General features: G+C 47.9%; 12 protein-coding genes across 12 annotated transcripts; 8 read left to right on the forward strand and 4 right to left on the reverse strand.

Moving 5' to 3' along the window:
• Positions 1–138: 138 nt before the first annotated feature.
• EV420DRAFT_1615832 (SYF2-domain-containing protein) lies at positions 139–1,201 on the reverse strand (the record flags this gene model as incomplete). Its single annotated transcript, XM_060475074.1, has 6 exons — positions 139–207; positions 257–353; positions 405–535; positions 584–738; positions 790–1,039; positions 1,091–1,201. The coding sequence occupies 6 exons, from the start codon at positions 1,199–1,201 to the stop codon at positions 139–141; spliced, it is 813 nt and encodes a 270-aa protein (XP_060338782.1).
• A 555-nt stretch (positions 1,202–1,756) lies between these two features.
• On the forward strand, positions 1,757–4,885 carry EV420DRAFT_926 (uncharacterized protein). Its single transcript, XM_060484008.1, has 13 exons — positions 1,757–2,314; positions 2,373–2,448; positions 2,512–2,642; positions 2,692–2,709; positions 2,768–2,873; positions 2,927–3,138; positions 3,250–3,463; positions 3,513–3,537; positions 3,586–3,831; positions 3,882–4,081; positions 4,133–4,201; positions 4,255–4,582; positions 4,631–4,885. The coding sequence occupies exons 1-13, from the start codon at positions 2,116–2,118 to the stop codon at positions 4,688–4,690; spliced, it is 1,884 nt and encodes a 627-aa protein (XP_060338783.1). The 5' UTR covers positions 1,757–2,115; the 3' UTR covers positions 4,691–4,885.
• Positions 4,886–4,978: 93 nt separating this feature from the next.
• Positions 4,979–6,218, reverse strand: EV420DRAFT_1472301 (uncharacterized protein; the record flags this gene model as incomplete). The annotated part of the gene is made up of 6 exons (XM_060469041.1): positions 4,979–5,197; positions 5,267–5,363; positions 5,448–5,652; positions 5,815–5,945; positions 6,001–6,093; positions 6,181–6,218. The coding sequence occupies 6 exons, from the start codon at positions 6,216–6,218 to the stop codon at positions 4,979–4,981; spliced, it is 783 nt and encodes a 260-aa protein (XP_060338784.1).
• A 1,035-nt stretch (positions 6,219–7,253) lies between these two features.
• Positions 7,254–9,822, forward strand: EV420DRAFT_1472302 (uncharacterized protein; the record flags this gene model as incomplete). The annotated part of the gene is made up of 14 exons (XM_060469042.1): positions 7,254–7,449; positions 7,508–7,586; positions 7,647–7,777; positions 7,827–7,844; positions 7,897–8,002; positions 8,059–8,266; positions 8,328–8,331; positions 8,382–8,595; positions 8,645–8,669; positions 8,718–8,963; positions 9,014–9,213; positions 9,265–9,333; positions 9,387–9,714; positions 9,763–9,822. 14 exons carry the CDS (start codon positions 7,254–7,256, stop codon positions 9,820–9,822), a joined length of 1,884 nt encoding a protein of 627 aa, XP_060338785.1.
• Positions 9,823–11,986: 2,164 nt separating this feature from the next.
• Positions 11,987–12,597, reverse strand: EV420DRAFT_1258292 (transcription factor subunit Med10 of mediator complex-domain-containing protein; the record flags this gene model as incomplete). The annotated part of the gene is made up of 3 exons (XM_060466880.1): positions 11,987–12,115; positions 12,170–12,353; positions 12,404–12,597. 3 exons carry the CDS (start codon positions 12,595–12,597, stop codon positions 11,987–11,989), a joined length of 507 nt encoding a protein of 168 aa, XP_060338786.1.
• Positions 12,598–12,646: 49 nt separating this feature from the next.
• On the forward strand, positions 12,647–13,585 carry EV420DRAFT_1491789 (uncharacterized protein). The gene is made up of 2 exons (XM_060470716.1): positions 12,647–12,964; positions 13,014–13,585. Exons 1-2 carry the CDS (start codon positions 12,898–12,900, stop codon positions 13,475–13,477), a joined length of 531 nt encoding a protein of 176 aa, XP_060338787.1. The 5' UTR covers positions 12,647–12,897; the 3' UTR covers positions 13,478–13,585.
• Positions 13,586–13,673: 88 nt separating this feature from the next.
• Positions 13,674–14,782, forward strand: EV420DRAFT_1296849 (uncharacterized protein). The gene is made up of 3 exons (XM_060468342.1): positions 13,674–13,720; positions 13,774–14,161; positions 14,217–14,782. The coding sequence occupies exons 2-3, from the start codon at positions 13,903–13,905 to the stop codon at positions 14,453–14,455; spliced, it is 498 nt and encodes a 165-aa protein (XP_060338788.1). The 5' UTR covers positions 13,674–13,720; positions 13,774–13,902; the 3' UTR covers positions 14,456–14,782.
• Positions 14,783–17,974: 3,192 nt separating this feature from the next.
• EV420DRAFT_1397 (uncharacterized protein) lies at positions 17,975–19,358 on the forward strand. Its single transcript, XM_060468994.1, has 2 exons — positions 17,975–18,010; positions 18,071–19,358. Exon 2 carries the CDS (start codon positions 18,206–18,208, stop codon positions 18,944–18,946), a length of 741 nt encoding a protein of 246 aa, XP_060338789.1. The 5' UTR covers positions 17,975–18,010; positions 18,071–18,205; the 3' UTR covers positions 18,947–19,358.
• Positions 19,359–19,816: 458 nt separating this feature from the next.
• Positions 19,817–21,027, forward strand: EV420DRAFT_1488 (uncharacterized protein). The gene has a single exon (XM_060470588.1). The coding sequence runs from the start codon at positions 19,962–19,964 to the stop codon at positions 20,733–20,735; it is 774 nt and encodes a 257-aa protein (XP_060338790.1). The 5' UTR covers positions 19,817–19,961; the 3' UTR covers positions 20,736–21,027.
• On the forward strand, positions 20,794–21,255 carry EV420DRAFT_1257251 (kinase-like domain-containing protein; the record flags this gene model as incomplete). Its single annotated transcript, XM_060466820.1, has 1 exon — positions 20,794–21,255. A coding segment is annotated over one exon (462 nt), but the record flags the coding sequence as incomplete, so codon positions are not given.
• On the forward strand, positions 21,028–22,045 carry EV420DRAFT_1487 (uncharacterized protein). The gene has a single exon (XM_060470470.1). It carries the CDS (start codon positions 21,321–21,323, stop codon positions 21,972–21,974), a length of 654 nt encoding a protein of 217 aa, XP_060338792.1. The 5' UTR covers positions 21,028–21,320; the 3' UTR covers positions 21,975–22,045.
• A 72-nt stretch (positions 22,046–22,117) lies between these two features.
• Positions 22,118–23,319, reverse strand: EV420DRAFT_1633437 (FSH1-domain-containing protein; the record flags this gene model as incomplete). Its single annotated transcript, XM_060476181.1, has 9 exons — positions 22,118–22,257; positions 22,315–22,499; positions 22,550–22,607; positions 22,660–22,696; positions 22,743–22,763; positions 22,813–23,051; positions 23,106–23,148; positions 23,197–23,230; positions 23,288–23,319. 9 exons carry the CDS (start codon positions 23,317–23,319, stop codon positions 22,118–22,120), a joined length of 789 nt encoding a protein of 262 aa, XP_060338793.1.
• Between the last annotated feature and the right edge of the window lie 64 nt (positions 23,320–23,383).

Consider the following 23,383-nt stretch of genomic DNA (forward strand, 5'->3'; position numbering starts at 1 on the left):
ATTCGCTTTGCATATTAACAGCGCTTAAACCTCTGCAGTATAGAATGAATGCCGTGTTGGATGATGTAGAGTAAATTGATAACAAATAGAATACACTCAAAATACAATATAACGCCCCAAAATTGAATGATTGGCAGGTTAGAGAGCTGTGCCCCGTTCGAAGCTCGCCCGAATCTCTGATGTATACTTGTCGTAGTATCTGGCAATCTAGGAGGATATTCAGTCATGCACTAGTGCTTACCACAGATAGCCATACCTTTTTGTTGAACACACGATTGGCCTCGTTGATATAGGTGATATCTCCTTCTTCCTCGTTGGGACGCTTCCGCGAAAACTTGCTCTTCTTGTCGATGCTAAGACGAAACATGAGAAGACTGCTTATAGTGCGGCGAAACATGACATACTCTTTATTAATCTTTGATACCACACGATCAATGGCGTCCTCGCTAGGCTTACTATCACCGTACATTAGTGTATTTGCATCGCGGTAAAGGTTGTCATGGGCCATCTGCTGTTCAAGGGTCGTAGGAACGACCTGAAAAAAAAATTAGCATATAAATAGAAAGGAACCAGGAAGTCTTACCGCTGTTGACATTGAACCATTCTTGGGGTCAAAGGAGGTCAGAGTCCCTGATGCCAAACCCATCGCAATTTCCTTCTGTTTATTATAGGCTATCAGGTCAGGTTTGATGAGATCCAGCTCTTTCTTGTATCGTCGTCGTGCAGCATGGGCATCATCTACATTCAAATGCATTAGCCATGACAACATCAATGTGGGACGGGACGCACCATGGAACTCGAAATCCGCTCTTCTTGCCTTTCTCGCCTTCTTCTTCTCCCAGTTGTCATTCTCCTCTATTGTCCACTCCCAGTTCTTCTCGCGCTCTACATCTTCCCCGCGTTCCTCTGCCTCTGCCTTGGTCCGTAGCGTTTCAGCCAGCTTTCGCTGCCGCTCTAGTCTTGCTGCGTCGCGCGCTGTCATTTTCAGTTTGGCGCTTTCTTCTATAAGGGATGCACGGTTCGCCTTTGATGACGCAGCCTGAGGCAGCATAAATAACGATGGCGAACAATCATAAGAACAGAAACGCACCAATTTCTTCCGTAGCTGTTCCATCTTAGCTTTCCGTTCCTCCATTGTCATATTTGGAGCTGTCTCCTCAGACGATGGAGTCTGTTCTTCTGTCGGTGCGGCCTCTTCCATCATCACGTCTTGTGAAGGTTCTTCAGCGACTGAGTTGTCCTCTGCAGGGGGTGCTTCCGTTTCTACGATTTTCGTCTCTTCGACTGAATCTTCAGGAGCTTCCTCAGCTGCAGGAGCAGCATTTTTAGGGTTCCTTTTGTTCCCTTTGGCTCTTCGTGAAGGAGGCATATGTGAGTCGAAAGCTTCAGGTTGCATAGTGGCAGTGCTAAGTTGTCAGTCGATCACATGACATTTCATTTGTCAGCATCAGAACCAAGAAGGATTTGCCCGAACTGGCCGCCATGTAGTCTCGTACCCACCCGTTTCGTGAGATCTTGCCCTCCTCACTGCGTCCGGAGAGATCGGACCGTGTCACGCGAGCGGAGTTACAAAAGGGAGGGCAGAGATCTCACTGAAACGTCTGGGGCATTTGGGCTTGAGTCCTGCACCAAATTTTCAACTCCGCCACACGTGGCAACTAACACGTGGTCACGCGAGAACGGATGGGGACGAGACTAGCCGCCATGATGAAAAAGGATGTAAAGACCACCTTATACCGCCTCTCCGTATCTTCACCGTTTTCTTCATGAAGCAGCTTTCTTGATCTCTCGAGAAACAATGGTATCCGGTTTTGTTCCTTACATAGAACTTTTTTCAGTTACAATCCATATTTTTCATGTGGATAGTCCTCCTTCTCTTCGAGTCACAAAGTGTGGTACAATCACGCATTCCCTATGGGCACTGTTAAACATGTCCCATTGGCCCCCGAGCTGGGTACTACCTTGGTTGTTGGGTTCCCACATCTGCAATGGCTGGTATGGTGCACGACCTTCGGACCTGAATTCCCCGTTTTACGTGGCCGCGGCGTCATTTAACGAAGTAGCTTCAGATAGAAGCTCGTTCAACCTTTCTTCCCAACCTTTCTTTTTATACTCATGGTCGAGAGCTCTACTGGTATTCTGCAACGCGCTAGTTCATTGAGAGGCCTGCTGGGCTTGGTCGCTCTCGTTATAGTGCTGCGATATCGACGCTCTAAAGTATCGAAATATGTGAAGGATCTTACCACCGTTGGTCGAAGATTGGATGGCGTGGGATGTGACTTTGATGAGTTTGATATCATTATCATCGGGGGTGGTTAGTTTTCGAGTTTCTATTCATATATTCTTCTACTTCGATTAATCGAGAACTTCAGGGACAGCTGGTTGTGTTCTCGCGTCGCGATTAAGCGAAGATCCTCGTATTCGCGTCCTTCTGGAGTCTGGCGGAAGGTCTGTGTTTGCTGGAACAGAGCGAACGAGTCAGCTACTTATTTTGTTCCGCTTACACAACAGCTCCCAGGGTGTGCCAGAAAGTCGCATACCATCTGGATTCGTCAGCATTCTACGATCAAAATATACCTATCATATCTATACGGAACCTCAAACATTTCTGAAAAATGGCAGAAAGTTATTCTGGCCTCGAGGTGTGTGCTTATGTTTACGTTCTTCGTTTTGTCTTCATTCCGTATGTAGGTAGATTCTTGGGCGGATGTACGTTGCACCGCGATTACGAACTTGAAAGTAGTCTTTGTTCATCCACGCATTCCAGGCTCTTCCATCAACGCGCAAATGGCGCAGTATGGTTGTCCAAGCGACTTCGATCAGTGGGCTGAATTTATCCACGATGATACTTGGTCGTGGAACAATCTTCGTCGGTGAGTAGAGAGGACAACACACAATTCTAGTCCGAGTCAAATCATGCTGACAGATACTTCAACAAATTTGAGAAATACTCTGCAGACCCTGACTATCCCCATGTCAATCCAGCTCACCGCGGATCTAAAGGGCCTATACGTATTGGGTATTTCGGTACCATAGCCCAATCGTCGAAAGACTTCATCAAGGCATGTGTCGATATAGGAATTCCCTATAACCCAGACTTCAATGGCCCCGACGGTACTATGGGCGCGGGCAGAGTATGTGTTTCATTTGGGTATTAACGCCTATACTGTCACTGACGGGTGATACCAATTACAGATCAGTAAGTACTTGCAAGTTATCAAGAAGTGCCACACCTGAGCTTCGGTATAGTGACGTACATTGACCAGAACAGAGAGAGGGTATCCTCAGAATCCGCCTATCTTACCCCCCAAGTCTTAGCGAGGCCAAATCTTAAAGTCGCCATCAATTCGCATGTGACGCGAATACTTTTTGACGGCGAAAAGCGCGCGGTCGGCGTTGAATACGCTAATTCAGAGCGTGGCCCTCGTTACCGCTCTCGTGCTCGGAAGGAAGTCATACTCTCGTGGGCCGTTCCAATTTGTGATGATTTAATTTCGCTTACGACATTTCAGAGCGGGTGCCATCCATTCGCCCCACGTCAGTACGCAGATACATTCATAGTGTGGAGTACTTACAATCCTTTAGATTCTCATGCTTTCAGGCGTTGGCTCAGCTGAACTTCTAGGAAAATACAACATCCCTGTTGTTCACGACCTGGCAGGAGTCGGTGGTAACCTCGTGGATCACCCTGCCATAGACGTCTCTTATAAAGATGCGACCAACAGTTCACCAAACTATCTGATACCGCGAACGTTAGCAGACAAACTGGAGCTTTTCAAAGCTCTCCTACACTACAAATTCCTTCCTTCGGGCGGCCCTTTGGCGACGAACGTGAGGCTCCTTTGGTTCCTCTCTCTGTCCCTCCGCTGACGTAGGTTTAGGTCGGAGAAGCTGTTGCCTTTATTCGTTCGGACGACCCGAAATTGTTCCCTCCTAGCCAATATTCACAGGTATTGGAGGACAGCACCTCTGGTATGGGAGCTCCGGACGTGGAGTTCTTCTGTTCGCCTATAGGGTACAAGCCTTATGCGCAAGCCTCATTTGATGTGCCAACGAGAGCTTTGCATGTCTGCTTGTTGAGGTGTGTCGATCAAGATCTGTATATCACCAGTGACTAAAGGACTTGTCATAGACCAATGAGTTGTGGTGAAGTTCTCCTCAGATCAGCCAATCCTTTTGATCTTCCAAGTGTCAATCCCAAGTAAGAACATCATCAACACGCGAGACTGATTTCTGATTTCAGTCATCTTTTAGCTACATGAAGAACCCTGACGACCTTCAAAAACTCCTTCGCGGACTCCGTCTATGTTTCCGTATCGCACAGACTGAACCTTTGGCTTCCCATCTTGACCATACATTCGAGCACGCCGAACTGGACCATAAGATGCATCTTAAATCCGATGAAGAGCTAACTGAAATTCTCAAGTCCCGGATAAAGACTTTATATCATCCCACTTCCAGCTGCAGGATGGCACCACAGGAACAAAATGGGGTTGTAGATGCCAGATTACGAGTTTATGGTTTGAAGGCTCTCCGGATCTGTGACGCGTCGATATTCCCGTGGATCGTTTCAGGACATACGGTATGTTGATCTGCTTTGATTTATTGGCTGTCACTGGACGCTTTTTAGGCGGGTGCGTGTTTTGCGGCAGCTGAGAAGTTGGCAGATGAGATCAAAGCGGATTTGTAAAGGTCCTTTTTCAATCTTTGTTGCGTTATGATTAAATCTAGCGGTTCGGAAAAAAGACTGCAACTTCCGTACACTGCATACTGACATATGCATCAATCTTATATACTCTCTTCCATTGTCCTGAGATAGATGCTGATGCTCCTTGGTCCGTGCCGGTCAAAATTTATTCCAAGTAAGTCACCATATTATTATATTTATAGTCATCTGAGCTTCGCATGTAAAATTTAAGAAAAAAAACATGCGTACCCTTGTTGATTTAATCAAGTTAGAACAATACATAGCAACATCTCACCGGCCCAAGAGCATAGTATAGGTTGGAGTGGTGCACCGAGATCGAACACAAACGAGACCGCTAATGTGGTCGAGGCAGAATCCGATGTAGACAGTAAAGTGGCCATAAGGACTGAGGCAGAGGATGTCAAAAAAGGCCTCGGGATAGATGTTATCTTCAGTTATCTTCGTGATCAAAGACGGCTCATAATACCAGAAGAAGTCGATGAGGTTGCCCTAGGCACCATGTATCTAGATACCCAGTCCTCTCCCTAGGGCTTCCATCCTCGATGCCAGCTCCGTTACCTTCACCTCCATATTCACCACTATTTTCCCCAAAGCCTCTTCCGTTATTTCCTCCGACACCTCCACCACCAAGCTGGTGACTGTGATGCCTCGATCCCTTCCAAGCCGCGATCAGGTCCGCCGAAAACAGGTCCTCAGATGCCAACATGTCCAGGAGGAGGCGTTGGAATCGCTGACGTACCACCATGGCTTGGCTTTGGGATGGTAGTCGAAGTTGACGGGGGCGTGATAGTTGATCGTGGAAGAAACAGAGCCGGCTTCGGCGATAGTAGAAGATGGAAAATCTTCATGGAGGGTACGAACCCGAGGGCAGGTCCCCCGACGCTCCCCTCCTCCGCCAGGGCCCGAATTCTCCCTAGGAACACCACCATCTCCGGTGAGAGTGGCTGTAGGGGAAAACCGAATAGCTTGCAGAGGGGTCAATAGCCGTCGCACCGGGAAGATGAGAATTTGAGGACAACCAGAATATACGCAACAAGGTGACATTTTAGGTGGTCAATCTTGTGAGAGATTTTACATAACATTTGTGTGCTCCCGAAATTTCGCACTGGCCGGCGTTATGGGGGATCCTCCAAATCGTAAAGTTTGCTGACGTCCAAACTGAGGTCCCAAAACATAACGATTGTGCTCAAATTCAGGTGTGTCGAAAATGTTCATCTTCCCGGTGTGCGTGTAACCCCTGCCATGAAAGAAGGTCAGAGTAATGAAAAGAAAATGTCTGGGAGACTACCCACACGAACAGGCCGTCATCATATTCAAGGACGGGGTCGATACCGTAGTTCGTGTTCTCCACAGTTCCCACCAAGATCGGGTCATCAAGCAAGCTGCTGGGTATTTGTATTGTAAGGAGAGAGATCAGGGATTGATTGAAGAAAAGCCGACTTGTTCAATGAGAGTAGAAGCGAAACACAGACGACAGGCAATGGCTTCCGATTTGACGATCGCTGGACATTTTGAAAGTGTTGGTCTCGAAGACACTTCCATCACTTTGTGCGATGATATGGATATGGTATGATTGACGCGACTGGTGTGGTGGCCTAGCAGTAGAGGTTCAACGCTCGGTCAATGTGAGCACTGGTAGCGTTATAGTGCCAAAACTCCAAGTAAACATTGGCTTCAAAATAAAACCACCGCAAAAGATAACGAGTCAAATTTGACTGTCAAATTTAGGCCCGAGGTGTGATCACCATCATGATCGTACCGATCTCTTCCAGTCTTCCTCGAAAATATGATAGAATGCACACGCACTAAGTGCAATGACAGTATGAAGACTCGATGTTTAATTGTAACTGCATTGAATGATATCGATGATAAACGCGTGAAGACTACGCTCACCACCAAAAGATTCTCGGCCCTGCTCAATCTGACTCCAACAAACATGCTCCCATATTGTCATCGAGTCTTGGCATCGGTAGACACAAGACTGCGTACAATACCATCCCGGGTCCTCTCAATCTCCTGGTAAGAATACCGGGTAAGCTGCCAAGTCTAAGTCACATGACAGTTCATTTGTCAGCATTAACCCGAACCGGCCCGACTGCATGATGTAAAAACTGTCGGCGTTAGTATCTGACTCGGACCACATACTATCGTCTCTTCGTATCTCACCGTTTTCTTCATGAAGCAGCTTCCTTGATCTCTTGGGAAACAACAGTATGGCTGCAGTAGTCTCGTTCCTTGCACCGAACTTTTTTTTTCAGTTACGATCCATATTTTCCATGATGCATCAAAATTCCTTGGACAGTTTTCCTTCTCTTCAAGTCACAAGGCGTGGTACACTCACGCATTCCCTGTGGAAACTGCTAAACGTGTCCTATCGGCCCACGAGTTGGGTACTATCTTGGTACTTGGTTTCCCACATCTGCGATGGCTGGTATGGTGCATGACCTCTCGGACCTGGTTTGAGTTCTCCGGTTTAGGTGGTACCAGCGTCATTTAATGAAGAGCTTCAGATAGAACCCCATACCCAACCCTTTTCGTTACACTCATGGTCGAGAGCTTTACTAGCATTCTGCGCGCTAGTTCATTGAGAGGCTTGTTCGGCTTGGTCGCCCTCCTTGTAGTGCTGCGATATCGACGCTCTAAAGTATCGAAGTATGTGAAGGATCTCACCACTGTTGGTCGCAGATTGGATGACGTGGGATGTGACTTTGATGAGTTTGATATCATTATCATCGGGGGTGGTTAGTTTTCGAGTTTTTATTTGTATATTCTTTTACTTCAATTAATCGAGAACTTCAGGGACAGCTGGGTGTGTTCTCGCATCGCGATTAAGCGAAGACCTTCGTGTTCGCGTCCTTCTTCTGGAGTCTGGCGGAAGGTACGTGCTTTCTGAAACATAGGCGAATCGGCTACTCATTTTGTTCCGCTTGCACAACAGTTCTCAGGGTGTACCAGAAAGTCGCATACCATCTGGATTCGCCAGCATTCTACGATCAAAGTATACCTACCATATCTATACGGAACCTCAAACATTTCTGAAAAATGGCAGAAAGTTATTCTGGCCTCGAGGTGTGTGCTTATGTTTACGTTCTTCGTTTTGTCTTCATTCCGTATGCAGGCAGATTCTTGGGCGGATGTACGTTACACCACAATCACGAAAGCAGTCCTTACTTATCTACCCATTCCAGGCTCTTCCATCAACGCGCAAATGGCGCAGTACGGTTGTCCAAGTGATTTCAATCAGTGGGCTGAATTTATCCACGATGATACTTGGTCGTGGGACAATTTTCGTCTGTAAGTCATAGAAGGGACACTACGCAATTCTAGTCCGAGTCAAATCATGCTGACAGATACTTCAACAAATTTGAGAAATACTCTGCAGACCCTGACTATCCCCATGTCAATCCAGCTCACCGCGGATCTAAAGGGCCTATACGTATTGGGTATTTCGGTACCATAGCCCAATCGTCGAAAGACTTCATCAAGGCATGTGTCGATATAGGAATTCCCTATAACCCAGACTTCAATGGCCCCGACGGTACTATGGGCGCGGGCAGAGTATGTGTTTCATTTGGGTATTAACGCCTATACTGTCACTGACGGGTGATACCAATTACAGATCAGTAAGTACTTGCAAGTTATCAAGAAGTGCCACACCTGAGCTTCGGTATAGTGACGTACATTGACCAGAACAGAGAGAGGGTATCCTCAGAATCCGCCTATCTTACCCCCCAAGTCTTAGCGAGGCCAAATCTTAAAGTCGCCATCAATTCGCATGTGACGCGAATACTTTTTGACGGCGAAAAGCGCGCGGTCGGCGTTGAATACGCTAATTCAGAGCGTGGCCCTCGTTACCGCTCTCGTGCTCGGAAGGAAGTCATACTCTCGTGGGCCGTTCCAATTTGTGATGTTTTAATTTTGCTTACGAGGGTTCAGAGCGGGTGCCATTCATTCGCCCCACGTCAGTACGCAGATACATTCATAGTGTAGAGTACTCACGATCCTTTAGATTCTCATGCTTTCAGGCGTTGGCCCAGCTGAACATCTAGGAAAATACAACATCCCTGTTGTTCACGACCTGGCAGGAGTCGGTGGTAACCTCGTGGATCACCCTGCCATAGACGTCTCTTACAAAGATGCGACGAACACCTCACCAAACTATCTGATACCGCGAACGTTAGCAGACAAACTGAAGCTTTTCAAAGCCCTCTTACACTACAAATTCCTTCGATCTGGCGGTCCTTTGGCGACGAACGTGAGACTCCGTCGATTCCTCGCTTTGCCATCCTGCTGACGTAGGTTTAGGTCGGAGAAGCTGTTGCCTTTATTCGTTCGGACGACCCAAAGTTGTTCCCGCCTAGCCAATATTCACAGGTATTGGAGGAAAGCACCTCCGGTGCGGGCGCTCCGGACGTGGAGTTGTTCTGCACGTCTATAGGGTACAAACCCCACGCGCAAGCCTTATTTGATGTGCCGACGAGGGCTTTGCATGCCTGCTTGTTAAAGTGAGTTGATTATGATCTGTATATCACCAGTGGCTAAAGGACTTGTCATAGACCAATGAGCCGTGGTGAAGTTCTCCTCAGATCGGCCAATCCTTTTGATCTTCCAAGTGTCAATCCCAAGTAAGGATGGCATCAACATGTGAGACTGATTTCTGATTTCAGTCATCTTTTAGCTACATGAAGCATCCTGACGACCTTCAAAAACTCCTTCGCGGACTCCGTCTATGTTTCCGTATCGCACAGACTGAACCTTTGGCTTCCCATCTTGATCATACATTCGAGCACACCGAACTGGACCATAAGATGCATCTTAAATCCGATGAAGAGCTAGCCGAGATTCTCAAATCCCGGATACAAACTTTATATCATCCCACTTCTAGTTGTAGGATGGCACCGCAGGAAAAGAACGGAGTAGTAGATGCTAGATTACGAGTCTGCGGTTTGAAGGCTCTTCGGATCTGTGACGCGTCGATATTCCCGTGGATCGTTTCAGGACATACGGTATGTTGATCTGCTTTGATTTATTGGCTGTCACTGGACGCTTTTTAGGCGGGTGCGTGTTTTGCGGCAGCTGAGAAGTTGGCAGATGAGATCAAAGCGGATTTGTAAAGGTCCTTATTCAATCTGGTTGCGTTATGATTAAATCTAGCGGTTCGGAAAAAAAGACTGCAACTTTCGTACACTGCATACTGACATATGCATCAATCTTATATACTCTCTTGTATTATCCTGAGATTGATGCTGATGCTCCTTGGTCCGTGCCAGTCAAAATTTATTGCAAGTAAGCCACCATTTTATTATATTTATAGTCATCTGAGCTTCGTATGTAAAAAACAAACATGCGTACCCCTTGTTGGTTTAATCAAGTTAGAACAGTACATAGCAACGTCATACCGGCCCAAGGGCATAGCATAGGTCGGAGTGGGTGCGCCGAGATCGAAGACAAAGACGAGACCGCTAATGTGGTCGAGGCAGAATCCGATGTAGACAGTAAAGTGGTCATAAGGACTAAGGCAGAGGATGTCAAAAAAGGTTTCGGGATAGACGTTATCTTCGTGGTCAAAGACAGCTCATAATACCAGAAGAAGTCGATGAGGTTGTCCTAGGCACCATGTATCTAGATACCCAGTCCCCCCCCCCTAGGGCTTCCATCCCCGATGCCAGCTCCGTTACCTTCATCTCCATATCCACCACTATTTCCCCCAAAGCCTCTTCCATTATTTCCTCCAACACCTCCACCACCAAGCTGACGACGGTGATGCCTCGATTCCTTCCAAGCCACGATCATGTCCACCGAAAACAGGTCCTCAGATGCCAACATGTCCAGGAGGAGGCGTTGGAATCGCTGACAGTCGGCTTAGCACCACCATGGCTTGGCTTCGGGATGGTAGTCGAAGTTGACGGGAGTGTGATAGTTGATTGTGGAAGAAGTAGAGCTGGCTTCTGCGATAGTAGAAGATGGAAAATCTTCATGACGGGTACGAACCCAAGGGCAGGTCCCCCTACTCTCCCCTCCTCCGCTAGGGCCCGAATTCTCGCTAGGAACACCGCCAAGAGTGGCCGTAGGGGAAACCGAATAGCGTCGCACCGGAAAGATGAGAATTTGAGGACAACCAGAATATACGCAACAGGGTGATATTTTGGGTGGTCAATCTTGGTAGAGATTTTACATAACAATTGTGTGCTCCCGAAATTTAGCACTGGCTGGCGTTATGGGATTTGGATCCTCCAAATTGGCAAAGTTTGTTGACGTCCAAACTGAGGTCCCAAAACGTAACGACTGTGCTCAAATTTAGGTGTGTCGAAAATGTTCATTTTCCCGGTGTGCGCGTGTAACCCCTGCCATGAAAGAAGTTTAGAGTAATGAAAAGAGGATGTCTGGGAGGCTACTCACACGAACAGGCCGTCATCATATTCAAGGACGGGGTCGATACCGTAGTTCGTGTTTTCCACAGTTCCCACCAAGATCGGGTCATCAGGCAAGCTGCTGGGTATTTGTGTTGTAATATTGAGAGAGATCAGGGATTGATTGAAGAGAAGCCGCCTTGTCCAATGAGAGTAGAAGCGAAACATAGACGACAAGCAATGGCAACCAAGGATTCCGACGTGACGATCGCTGGACATTTTGAAAGTGTTGGTCTCGAAGACACTTCCATCGCTTTGTGCGATGATATGGATATGGTATGATTGACGCGACTGGTGTAGCGGCCTAGCAGTAGAGGTTCAACGATCGGCAAATGTGAGCACCGGTAGTGTCACAGCGCCAAAACGGCTCCAACATAAGAATCAAAGAGGTCCGAGGTGCGATCACCGTCGTAGTCATGCCAATCTCCTCCAGTCTCGAATATATGACGCACTAAACGCAAGGAAAGTGTGAAGAGATTTAAATTATAACTGCATTGAATGGCATCGATGACAAACGCGTGAAGACTACATTCACCACCAAAAGATTCCCAGCCCTGATCAACCTGACTTCAACAAACATGCCCCCATAATACCAGATTCTTGGCATCGGTAGACACGAGACTGCGTACAGCACCATCCCAGGCCCACTCACTCTCCTGGTAAACTCCCTTGGACATCAGAGTCCAGAGCCTGCCGCGAGATATTCTCGGAGTCTTGTCCTCGAGGAAATCTGATTCCTAGGCTTGCGACATCGTAGGATTGATGCCTATAGAAAGATTTCGCACCGGCGTGCTCCTTATGCATGTTATCATGCCCTTTATGGCGGTCAGAGAGAGAAAGCGTTCAAGGTCTGCGGGTAAAATACCTCTCAGTAACCATTTGGAGGCAGAATCCCGTTCGGCTCCACCGTCGTATTAGTATTAGCACTAGGCTGCAGATACTCCTCCAACTCTGGGAAACTTTGTACGAGAGCCTCATTGAGGTATTTGCGATACGACTTTAGGAGAGCTTATTAGCACAACCCAACACGGAGAAAAGAGTAAGCACGCACATCGACAGCAGCAATCTTGCCATTCATGAACTGATTCTCCGTCGCCGTACGCTCGAGCCTTTCCCTCGTGAGCTGCATCGGATTCCGCGCGTTGTCGATGTCCGCGAGGACCTGCATGGGGATCCGGGTCGGGGTCTGCATGGCCATGTCGTCGATGGTGGCTAGGTGGTTGATGACTTCATTTCTGGGGGATCACAGTCAGATGTTGTGGAAGTGAGTAGGGTGGAGACGTACACTCTCATCCCTACGGGTTTGCCACCGCCTGAGCCGGGCTTGTCGCGCTCTTTGGTCGAGTCGTTGATGACTGTCGTCCCGAGGTTGTACAGAGTGTTGGCGAGGCCTAGTAATTCAAGCTCGAGATCGCCTTGGAGGCCTGAGGGCGGTGGTGATTGGGATGAGCGCGGCGAGTCTGGTGCTGGTTTCGCCATTGACGGGGACGTCGAGGTCAGAGTTCACGTTGTGTTGGTCACTGTTTGTCACGGCGTTGACGAGGCTTCTTCCTTTCCTTCCTTTCATCACTATCGAAATCTATTATCTAGGCTCGGGCTCTAAGGCAACTTCGCTACTTATCGTTATCCTCTGAGATTTTCAACTGCCTCCGGCCTACGATGCCTCAAAACGAGCTGCCGTTGCCGACGCACCACGTATCAAGTGACGCAATTCTCCTATATTTCAATACAACCTAGGCTTGGTCTCGGCTTGCTATACACGACTTCCTCCCGACCACCATGTCTGATTCCACCAGCGTACGTGCAGCTCAAGTGATTGGAATCGCAGGCTCTGCATTCGTGTCTGGTACGTCTTATGATTACTGTAGGGAATAAAAATTGACCTTCCCCTTCAGGTGCCATTCTCTCTATATCATTCGTCACCGTCCCTGCGCTGGTCGCCCCTCCCCCAGACTCCAAAGTCCAGTACTCGTACATCGCCGTCCAATGGCGACGTCTTTACACCCTGGGAAAATCCCTCATCCCACCCATTGCGACGACCGCTGCGACAGCCTATACGTATGCTGCGTACCAGATGCATCCCTTCCCCGAATGCACGTGGTATGCTACCGCTGGAGTGCTCACCTTTGGCATCGTGCCCTTTACCCTCGCGGTGATGAAGAAGACCAACGACAAGCTGCATGATAAGGCAGGGGTGGTGGATGACATAGGACTCGAAGGTGCTGAAGAGGCTGAATTGCTGAGGACGGAAAAGACTGAGGATTTGGTGACACGATGGAAGTGGTTGAATGCTCAACGAGGATTATTCCCGTTGGTTGGTGCAATTATTGGTGCAGTCACAACGACTATCTATGCTTGATCCTTTCTGCCTCTTATAAATGTAACATTTTGCAATCTGATTTTTATGACTTTACGAACGTATTATAAGCAGACCGATGTACGGCTCATGAGAGTCGACAAGGACATGGCCTGAAATGGCACTTGCTTTTGTGCCATTGCGTAAACGCAACGAGGCCTTGAGGCCCAATTGTATCAGACGGCGGGGAATTCTTTCTTGGCCGGATTGGCTACAAAGTACGACGGCAATCCGGGGAATTGGTTGGTACGGGTTTCCATAGATCCACTATTTGGCCGTATTTGAATTCCCATATACAGCTATTTCCCTGCTCGCTTCTCTTGATTGACTGCAATGATTCACCGCTATATAACCTCAGACGATGATCCCAACATCCCCCATTACATCCACCGTGGACAGCAGACTCACCGCCTCATCGACCACCGAAAATGTCTTCCTCAGCACCTGCCATCGTTTCTCCCGCTGTCATCCACAGCAACAGAAGCTCTCTCGCGACGATGAGCCCTGTCGGTGACCTGGGATACAACTTCTCCCTCTCCTCCACTCGCCAGAGCCGTCATGACCACCACCGCACCTCTGTGGAGATGCCGCCTTCCTACCTAGAATCGGACCCCGCTCCACCTCCAGAGTACACGCAAAAAGACGAGCCTGTCACGCTTGCGATGTACCTCTTCAAGTTCGGTTTCTGTGAGTTTCTTCATGCTCATGCTCAATCCAGTTCCTCATCTCTCATCGCGTGTAGTGTTCCCACCATTCTGGATTATGGGCGCGTTCATCCTGTTTTCGCCCCTCCATGAGCCATCGTCGTCGCCCTCGGACGCGTGGCTTCCAGACAAGACCGATGCCGAGAAGGAGATGATCATCTCGAGGCTTAGGAAGGCAGAGGTGAAATGGGCTCGACGCAGCCTGGTCGCAATCGTTTTGTTGTTGGTCGTCGGCGTTGGCGTTGGGCTGGCTGTGTGGGCCGTTACGAAGGACTAGAAGAGTCTTCCTCTTCATTCCATTCTCCGCTGTGTCTGTCCCATCATTCTTCTCGGCATTGCATCGACCGTTCTCCTTCATTCTTCTGCATGCACACACATTCATTGTACCACCATGAACCCACCACACTCGCTATGACTTTTTTTTTGCACATGTTGTATCTCTACTAGCTTTGTCGCATCTCTAGCTTTGTCGCGCTATGTTTTCGCTATGTTTATTCGTAACTCGATATGTCTCCATCATGTACCACTTTCTTCACAACAGGCACATAAAATACTTTTTCCCAGGCACTTTGAGGCACTGGATGAAAAAATTTTCTGGCTTGGCAAGATTCCGATTTGCTTCCGAAGTCCGATATAATTTCAAAAAGGACTCGGATAACTCGGATCGGAGCCCGACCCATTTTCCCGTCGGTCTCGCTTCAAAGTCAAGGCCTCACTAGCACTCCTGACACGCCATTTCCCTTAGACTTAACATGCTCTCTATATAGGACAACACTTCGTTCGAGACTGCCTTTGCGGCCAGCGCATCCGAGTCTTCTCTCGAACTCATAACAGACGGCACCTAAGAGACCGGGAATCATCAATGTAGGACTAGTATTGGATCAGCCTGTGCCTTTGGATCAATTCCTCGTGTCGTTACCACCCGTCAAATCCACATCTTTGTCGCTACTTGAGAGCCGGGCATACAATTTCGTGTGAACCTGCAAACAAACATGATATGAGACTATGACTGGTGAGTCTATCGGACCCGTGCTTGCTTAATATGTCAATGACGTGCTGGATAGCTACCGCAAGTGACAGCCTACATCGTAACGATTTCGAGTGATCATGATTGGCACGGAAATGATCACGCATCGTATCTTCATACATCAATGGCGGTCTCTACTCCGCTGCTGTCCCAGAACATGTTCACGTCGATTAATCATTTGTCGATGAAGATCCCTTCCAAGAGCCCCCTCCCCCTCGAGGCTACATCAACGATCGAAGGACTCCGTATCTGAGGACTTCCGTAGAGGCGTTTATGTCCTGTCTGGTACACGGCTGGCAAACTATGAAACCAAGAGTTTCTCTTCTCTATTCCGCACCACGAGTCTTAGTCCGATATCACGGATGACACAAGTCCAAAATCTGTACGCCATCGGAACAGCGGTCCTCACCACTCTTTGTTCAAAATGATGGGTGCGTTTTATGACTAGCGACAACCATACAATTAAACTGAATCCAGGTACGGAGCCATCTAGACTTTTTTTCACTACTCTGCAGCTCAACTCATGCAGCTGTACAAAGAAATCACGAATTCCGACCCATCTTCGGTTGTCTCACACCGGACAGTTCGTTCTCGTTCTCCGTCTACGTCCGGACGAACCTTCAAATCATCGGAATTTTCGCCCAGCTTCTCTCCTCGGCGTCTGTTTAGTTGCAAGTGCTTTCAGCTCTCGACCATCAACCATCAATTCTCTTCTCGAACACAGGATAGTGTTGGGTGTCAATAATCAGCGGATTTTTATATTTTGTGCCGTCTCGCGTTTCGAGGAAAGAATCGAAAACGCAGGGCGGAAATTTTATCTCTCGCGAATAGATTGTACGCTCAAGTATCAATGTTTCCTCAGTTTCGGATATTGGGTTTTGAGCGCATGTTCTTGAACGTTCTTGTTTCATGACCCAATATGTGTAGGAGATCTGACGTCGCATAGAAAGACCATAGACACAGGTCGCTGATACTAGGATGGATTCTTGTGTCCTCGGGGTGTGTTCTCATTTTATTCCGCGGGGAAGTGATAACCTAGGTTGTTTTCATAATGTAGGCATAGACTTTTCGTTCAGCCGAAGGAACAATGATCCCGCTGATATCATGCTCGTAAAATGCCGTTTTGCTCTATTATCGCGATTGAAAATGAATGCGAAGTCACCAAACTTGACCGGATATCTGACTATCGTTGAGACAAAGGATAGGAATACGATTTTTCCACCAATTTTAGCCTGTTCGTAGTTATCGAAAAAGGAATTTTCAGATAACAAACACAGACCTCCAATGATGCATAGTTCGTAAGGAGTTCAAAGTACTTATTGATAGTTCTGCGCCTTCTTTCCAATCCTCTGCGGTCAAGCACAGAGTTTGCTGGAAGCCATACAGGTCTCAAGAGAAGAAGATGCACTAGAGAGAGAGCTAAGACCTTGTCAAATGTTAACGGGGATGCAGGAATAAGCCAGAGATCGGGCCAGACCTAAGAATTGCACACATGCAACCACTGCAAAATGTGAAAGTGCCGGTAGAGCACTTACTACACAGCCCAAGGCTTTACCACTTTAACGAATGATGGGGTTCCGTAACAAAGACAGTGTTAACCCGAGAATATAATTTGACCTCGCCAATAAGACAGTCAATGTTTAATTAGACTGAAAAGAGTCGCTGGGGTCGTGACTGCATGCATCTTTGAACAAAGACGATAGAAGAAGCATGCGGTTAAGTCAAAAAAATGCTGTTCATAAGCCCTTATTTCAATATCAATCTCTTTAAGGCATAAAGCCTTGTCGCGAGGCGTACCTGTCCTTGTTCAAAAATTGGAAATCGTAGATTAAAAGGAGATAACGCCTGTTCTGGACACAAAAATAAGCCTGAATGGTTTGGTCTATGACGAAATTAGAGCGGTTTTTGATTGGCTGAAGTTATTGAGTGGTGAACTTGAAGAAGCGCGCCAGGAAGCCCTTATCCTTTATCGAAGGGCTAAATCTTACCAGACTACTTTGTAGAGCATCGAGATATATATCTAAGTAAATCATTATCATATGTACCCCAAAATAACGCGAAATACCAGTTTCGACGCGAGATATACATTTAGCAAGATGGAACGCAGATGGGCACGTGATCGAGTTTGAGATGGGAGGTAAATATGTATAAACAAAAAGATCGATCTTTAGATTTGATTTCGACGATGCTTTCACCTAGGAAATCTAGCTGAAAAAGCTCTGCATGTGCTTTTCTGGCAGTGTCCCGAAGACAAAGTTTACCGTTTTTGGACAAAGGTAGCGCATTTTTCTCATACTTCCTAGCCTTTTTCTTGGTAGTAACTCTTCTTCAGGGTTTACTTTACGCTTCCTCCTCGCTTCTATGTGCTTCATGCCCGAAATAGGCCATGCGAATGGTCATCTACATTCCTTGTTGCTCCAATACTTCTCTCCTTGGGCATGGACTCTCAAAAACTCACTGTAACACGGATCGCCGCTCCTTGGACTTTCGGTCGAATCACTTCAGGCGTCTCGGCATCTCCTCGAACACACACTTTCGGACAAACATTTAACTCTTCAGGCACAGGTTCAGGGCTCAAAAAATTAATTCTTGGATGAGAAATATGGTATATTGAAATATGAAAATATATCTAACTAGGCAATTCACAGGCGACGCGTGTACGACAATGTCCATGATGGCACAGGTATACTTTGACCAAGTCAAAGCATTGACTCTCGACATATGGCATGCCAAAGACAAGTCCGATACTGTCGAAGCGGGACAAGCCATCTATTGTGTCGTGAAGTATTTAACTGAGGGTTTTCGGTGAGTTGACTGCCACACCCCAGTTCCTCAGTGCTATCTCACTCTAAAATGTTCGACCAGTACAATTACCAGTCCTTTCCTACCGAAAACTCCCCTGCCAGAGGGCACAAGGATGACAAGCCCAGCTGGACAGCGGAAGGACGCATAGCGATTCAAATCACTGGTGCCGACGTCTTCCAGGTTTATAACGCGTTCATGGCACTCCAATACACACCCAACATACCGCCCGAAGACTCCGACGCCATCATATCGAATGCCGCACCCCTTCTGGAGTCGTTTCGTTGCCAAAAATGGCCTGCCGTGACCTTGGACTACTTTCCAACGTCGATACCCTACCAAAGCGCTAATGAGACGGGCAAGCCCGACTGCGCCATCGTGTTCGCCAATTGCCTGGGCGAGGGACTAATGTTTCTCACACACCACCGCATAATCGAAACTAACTGTGGAAGTGTCCCATTTCTTCCCGCCTCAATCACACCCGGAGAGCTCCCAGTCATGGCCATGTATGCAAACACCGACATGATCCCTTTCTGCATTTATCCCGCCACCATGACGTACTTGTACAACCATGATCAGTCGGAGCTCTTCTTCGCAGTGGTCGGACATGTCTTTCCGCCCTGGAATCCTCTCCTCTTTCCTGCTGGCCAGCGGATGACATCCGCCCCTCCGACCATTATTGCCGATGACGTCTTGGAGGTCGTTGCCAGGCGTCTTATGGAGCACATTACGCCGAAGCAACTGGAGTCGCTCAAGATCCATGTCGAAGGGTTCTCCCATATCTGGTTATCGCTCAACATCACCGACTTGGGCTTCCAGGAGGTCGTCTTGACTTCTCTCGAGATCGTCAACAAAGCTCCCAACGGGGGATATCAGGCTGTAATTGATGATCTATTTGGATCGGCAGACCTATTGGATGGGGAGACCCAGCTGAATTGATGGGATCGGATGAATCGTTCGAGTTGGATGAGCGGGTTGAGCTGGACTGTCATGCCAAGGAGGCGTCGAATAAACGATCGCGAACGCATTGTGCCTCGACCGTGCCCATTCTCCCAATTTTGTTGCAGCATCACTTCGTTTATTCGATTACATACTCAGGATTTTCTTATGTAGTATTGATACAATCACTATTTCTATGACAGCTTCTTCGACATTGTTCATTTACGGTCTAGTATGATATAAGTATACACCAGGAATACAAGGATGTATCACTACCTCACAGATGCTGAAGCAATATATTACTTCTACCCTAAGGCTTGTTGCTACGCTCAATGCCTTCATCGACATCTTTTGACACTTTACAAATGTCTGAATGATGTGTGTGTCTCGAGTTAGACTCAGACTCAGAGGTTCAAGTATGTTATCCCCATCGTTTTGGCCCTCGTGTTATTCCTCAAAACTCATTTGCCCTTACAATTGTTCTTTGATATATCCTAGTACGTGTATACACTGTGTATCATATTTTTTTTATATTTACTAGTAGTGATGCAGCCACTGAACTCGAGTTCTAGTAACTGTGATATTTGTCAAGTTACATAGTAGCGATAGAAACAGGTCATGATCAATATTACCTCTTTGGTGCCCGCTGTTTTCTCCGAGAAGACAAAGTACAAGAAACCCGACACGCATAAAAAGGAGTTCGTTCCCCTGACACGGCCCGCCCATCCGACTGCCGAGACGTCGGTTTGAAACCTTCAATAGGAACCCCCACGTCGTTCCAGCACAAGCTCTACTTCTCGAAGAAGCATCCGTATTCTGTACGTGGCGCACGACACCCAGACGACCAACTCTTCTATCGCCGATACGACCCTCGAAAGTTAAACTTGGACTGGAGGCGCGATAACCTATATCTAGGCTAATAACTTCTTACTACCGGGCTATTACTTCTTTCGAGGCTCGCGGTCCTTTTTATTTGATCTGGCCTAGTAGTCCCTCTTTTTTTGTTCTTGGCGATATGTCCTACTCGCAAAGCGATACCTCTCATTCAACCTGTCATGTCCAAGCGAACAAGAAAAACGTCTTCCGAGTCAGTATTGGCGACACAACATCATGTTCTTCTCTGTCTGCGGCTGGGCCACAGACCCCTCCCAATATCAATTTCGGGCACGGACGATTTCTCTCTCTGACTTCCATGAAGACGAGTGCACAGGAGCCGTGTATTATCGCTGATGTATTCTATACTCTCCCGTCTTCGCCATCGCTGGAGTCGAGTCCGGGCTCGACCAGAATCCTAGACGACTCCTTTCTTCAAGACTCGACCTCACAGGATGTCCTGCCGAGTATTCCCCCATCAATTTCGGCATTCGACATAATCGGGACGCTCGGTCGGGGAACGTACGGGAAGGTTCTCCTGGGTACGCGTCCAGACGGATGTGGCCTGCGCGCCATCAAGGTCCTCCAAAAAAGAGGAATGCATCGATACGGGATGGAAGAAGTTCAGCGAGAACTTCGAACGCTCCAGCTGATAGCCGAGCAACCTATGTCCAGGAACGGTGCAGCCTTCCTTCAAAATATGGTGGAGTCTTTTGAAAATGAGCGCTTCGTGTTCATCGTTCTCGTGCGCCGCTATATCTCCTGTGTATTTTGCTCATTACTCACACCTGTGTATATAGGAATACCATCCTACCCCACTCTCCGACCTCGAAATTTCGTCCCGCCTGCGTCTAGGTCGAATATCAGGCATCTCTACTTCCATCTCTGTTCCATACACCTTCCCAATAGCGCCTAGCCGTCAGCAAGTGCACGCCGCACTACATTCCCTGCGCCTTCTCTCCGCTGAGCTAGTACTCGCGGTTCTCTTCCTCCACGAAAATGGAATCATCCACCAGGACTTGAAGCCCGCAAACGTGATGGTCTCGGCTGCAGGACACGTTATTGTCGGTGACTTTGGTGCTTCTTCTTACATGGACAGATGTGGGAACCGGGCCGGGGTAACGCTCCAGCCCACAGACGTCGTAACATTCACCCCGCTGTACGCAGCTCCTGAGTTGAAGTGCCGTAACACAGAAGGACTGGTGGTGTTTGACGAAAGGGTGGACTGGTGGAGTCTCGGCGTGATGCTGTACGAGCTTGCTATGGGATCTGTACCATTTCGCACGGGAGACTGCCGGACGGTGGGAGATTTTAGCCATGCCTTCGGTGAAATGGAGAAGATCTCGTCGTCTGAGGAGTGGTGGGATAGGAGATTCGAAGATTTCATCCGAGATGTTCGTTGTGCATCGCCTTCTTCGTCAACAGTTCTGTGCTAACGTCCAGATTACCATCACAGTTGCTCGTTCACGACCCACAACACCGGATAAACGATCAGAATATCATGGATCAGCCTGTTTTCGATCCAATCTGTGATCTTTGGGATGAGATAGTGGCAATGAAGCACCCGCCTTTGCCATGTCCTTCGATAGGCCCTGTGGACTCGGATGTGGGACTTTCATTGTACCACAAAAACGAGCATTTCGAGCTTGACCGACTTCCTTCCGACCTACCACTACAGGACGACGATACTCACAGCCTGCTTCAGCCCCTCCCTTCCTCCGCATCAATCTATCAACTCTGCACAGACATCGGTGATGAATTCTCTGATACCCCTTCACCCTCATGTTCTTCGACAGCGGACTCGGGGCTGGATATTGGAAACGTGATTTTCAGTCCTTCGTCTAATTTCAACATTGCTGTGCGCGTGGCATCGCCTTTGCCACGGGAACTTGAAGGAGAAATGGAAGCGAGACATCATCATATGCTTAAGCGGCGTCGGGGGAAACGGCATCTGGCTCGAAATCATCGGGAATGGACGCTGGACGAGAAAATCGCGATATCTTTGTTGAGGGCCATGGAACATAGGAAGACGGTGGAGATTCCGCCTCCAGTTACTCCTTCGACCATGGACGAACAGGAGTCGAAACCGAGCGTGGTTGGTAAGGTGTGGAGAAGGCTCAGGCGGATTTCGTTGCGACGATCGTTTGTTTCGTAGGACATGCCTGGATTGTTTTTTTACGCACATTTGTACTTGTAGTCTATCAGAACTTGTAGTTCACAGAGTCGTTTTGTAGGATCTATGTTATTGGATATGTATCAGCACCACATTTGTATCTTCAGAATCACATAGTATTAGTCTCAATCGGTGGCGGCGGGTGTTGCGGTTCCGGAATTGGGGGTTGAGGAAATGTTACTGGGTGAGGGTACATTGCCTAGCGGATCGCGCAGGTAAGCAACGAGAAATTTGCGCCAGTTGGTTTTCGAGGGTACAAAATGGCCTGCGCGTCCATATTTGTCAAATGACATTTAAGAGGAGGGAGAAGGTATAAGCTCACCGCCATCGTGACCTTCGATTCGTTTATTAGCTGAAACTTTCAACAGACCATTCGCCCGTTCTTCGGTGACTATAATGTCCGTCCTGCCAATGACGTGCAGCGTTGGAGTGGCATAAGTTGGGTTGTATACGGTGTCTGATAGTGGATCGGCTATCTTAAAGCCTGCCACGGAAATGCAGAATTGGCTAAATGAACTTATCAGAGAGTGCATGAAATCGATGTGGATGTAGCTGACAACGGAGGATGTGGGGCTTTCCCGTCAACAAGGAATGGAGGATATGCTTCTGGTTTTTCTAGCTGTTGAATGTTAAATGTAAAAAAAATGCGTCTGAGTTTGAAGCGTACTAAAGCTGACAGGAAGGCGGCCAACGCTGCTCCTTGGCTAGCGGAATTTATTACTTCAAGCTTTCAAGTTGTGTAAAGACGACATGCCTGAATCCAAAAACGCCCTAGTTGCGAGTCAGAAACGTAAAGAAATACGAGAGAAAGACTACGCACATCAAATTTCCTCTCCTTGAGGATATCTCTCAGGAACACAAGCGAATCCTCGAGTCCGATGGCTCTCGTCCTGTCATGATTGGTTTTGTACCAGCCCCGAGGGGTGAGAGACGGATCCTCGGAATTCTTGGCTTCTGAGGCACCAAACGCAGAAAGCGTACTTTCTGTCGATTGCGTTACGGAAGCCGTATTAAACTGTAGGTCCACAGGTTGCAGAATGTGTGGTCCGTCGACGAAGACTACGTGGATGAGATGAGACGGGTGCCCGACCTGGTAAAACAAAGACGGCGCACCCAAGTCTATATCCTTCCCACATTGCTTGCGAAGTGCTCCTAGCTACAACGCGATATGAGTCACTGAAGATGCGAGTTCAATATCACGGACTCGTTTGCTGAAGATTGAACCATTTTGGGCATACCTACCTTGAGAATTTCAGCGTGATTCGGGGATTTCAGAGCTTCTAGAAATAACACACCCGTGGAGAACCAGTATTGACCGCGTTGCCATGATATCTGGGGAACAAGAATCTGGAGATGACAAACACGAAGAGAGGTTCCGGGCCGGTGATGCC

The sequence above is a fragment of the Desarmillaria tabescens genome, assembly GCF_030435595.1.
Source record: "Desarmillaria tabescens strain CCBAS 213 chromosome Unknown EV420scaffold_1, whole genome shotgun sequence".
NCBI lineage: Eukaryota > Fungi > Basidiomycota > Agaricomycetes > Agaricales > Physalacriaceae > Desarmillaria > Desarmillaria tabescens.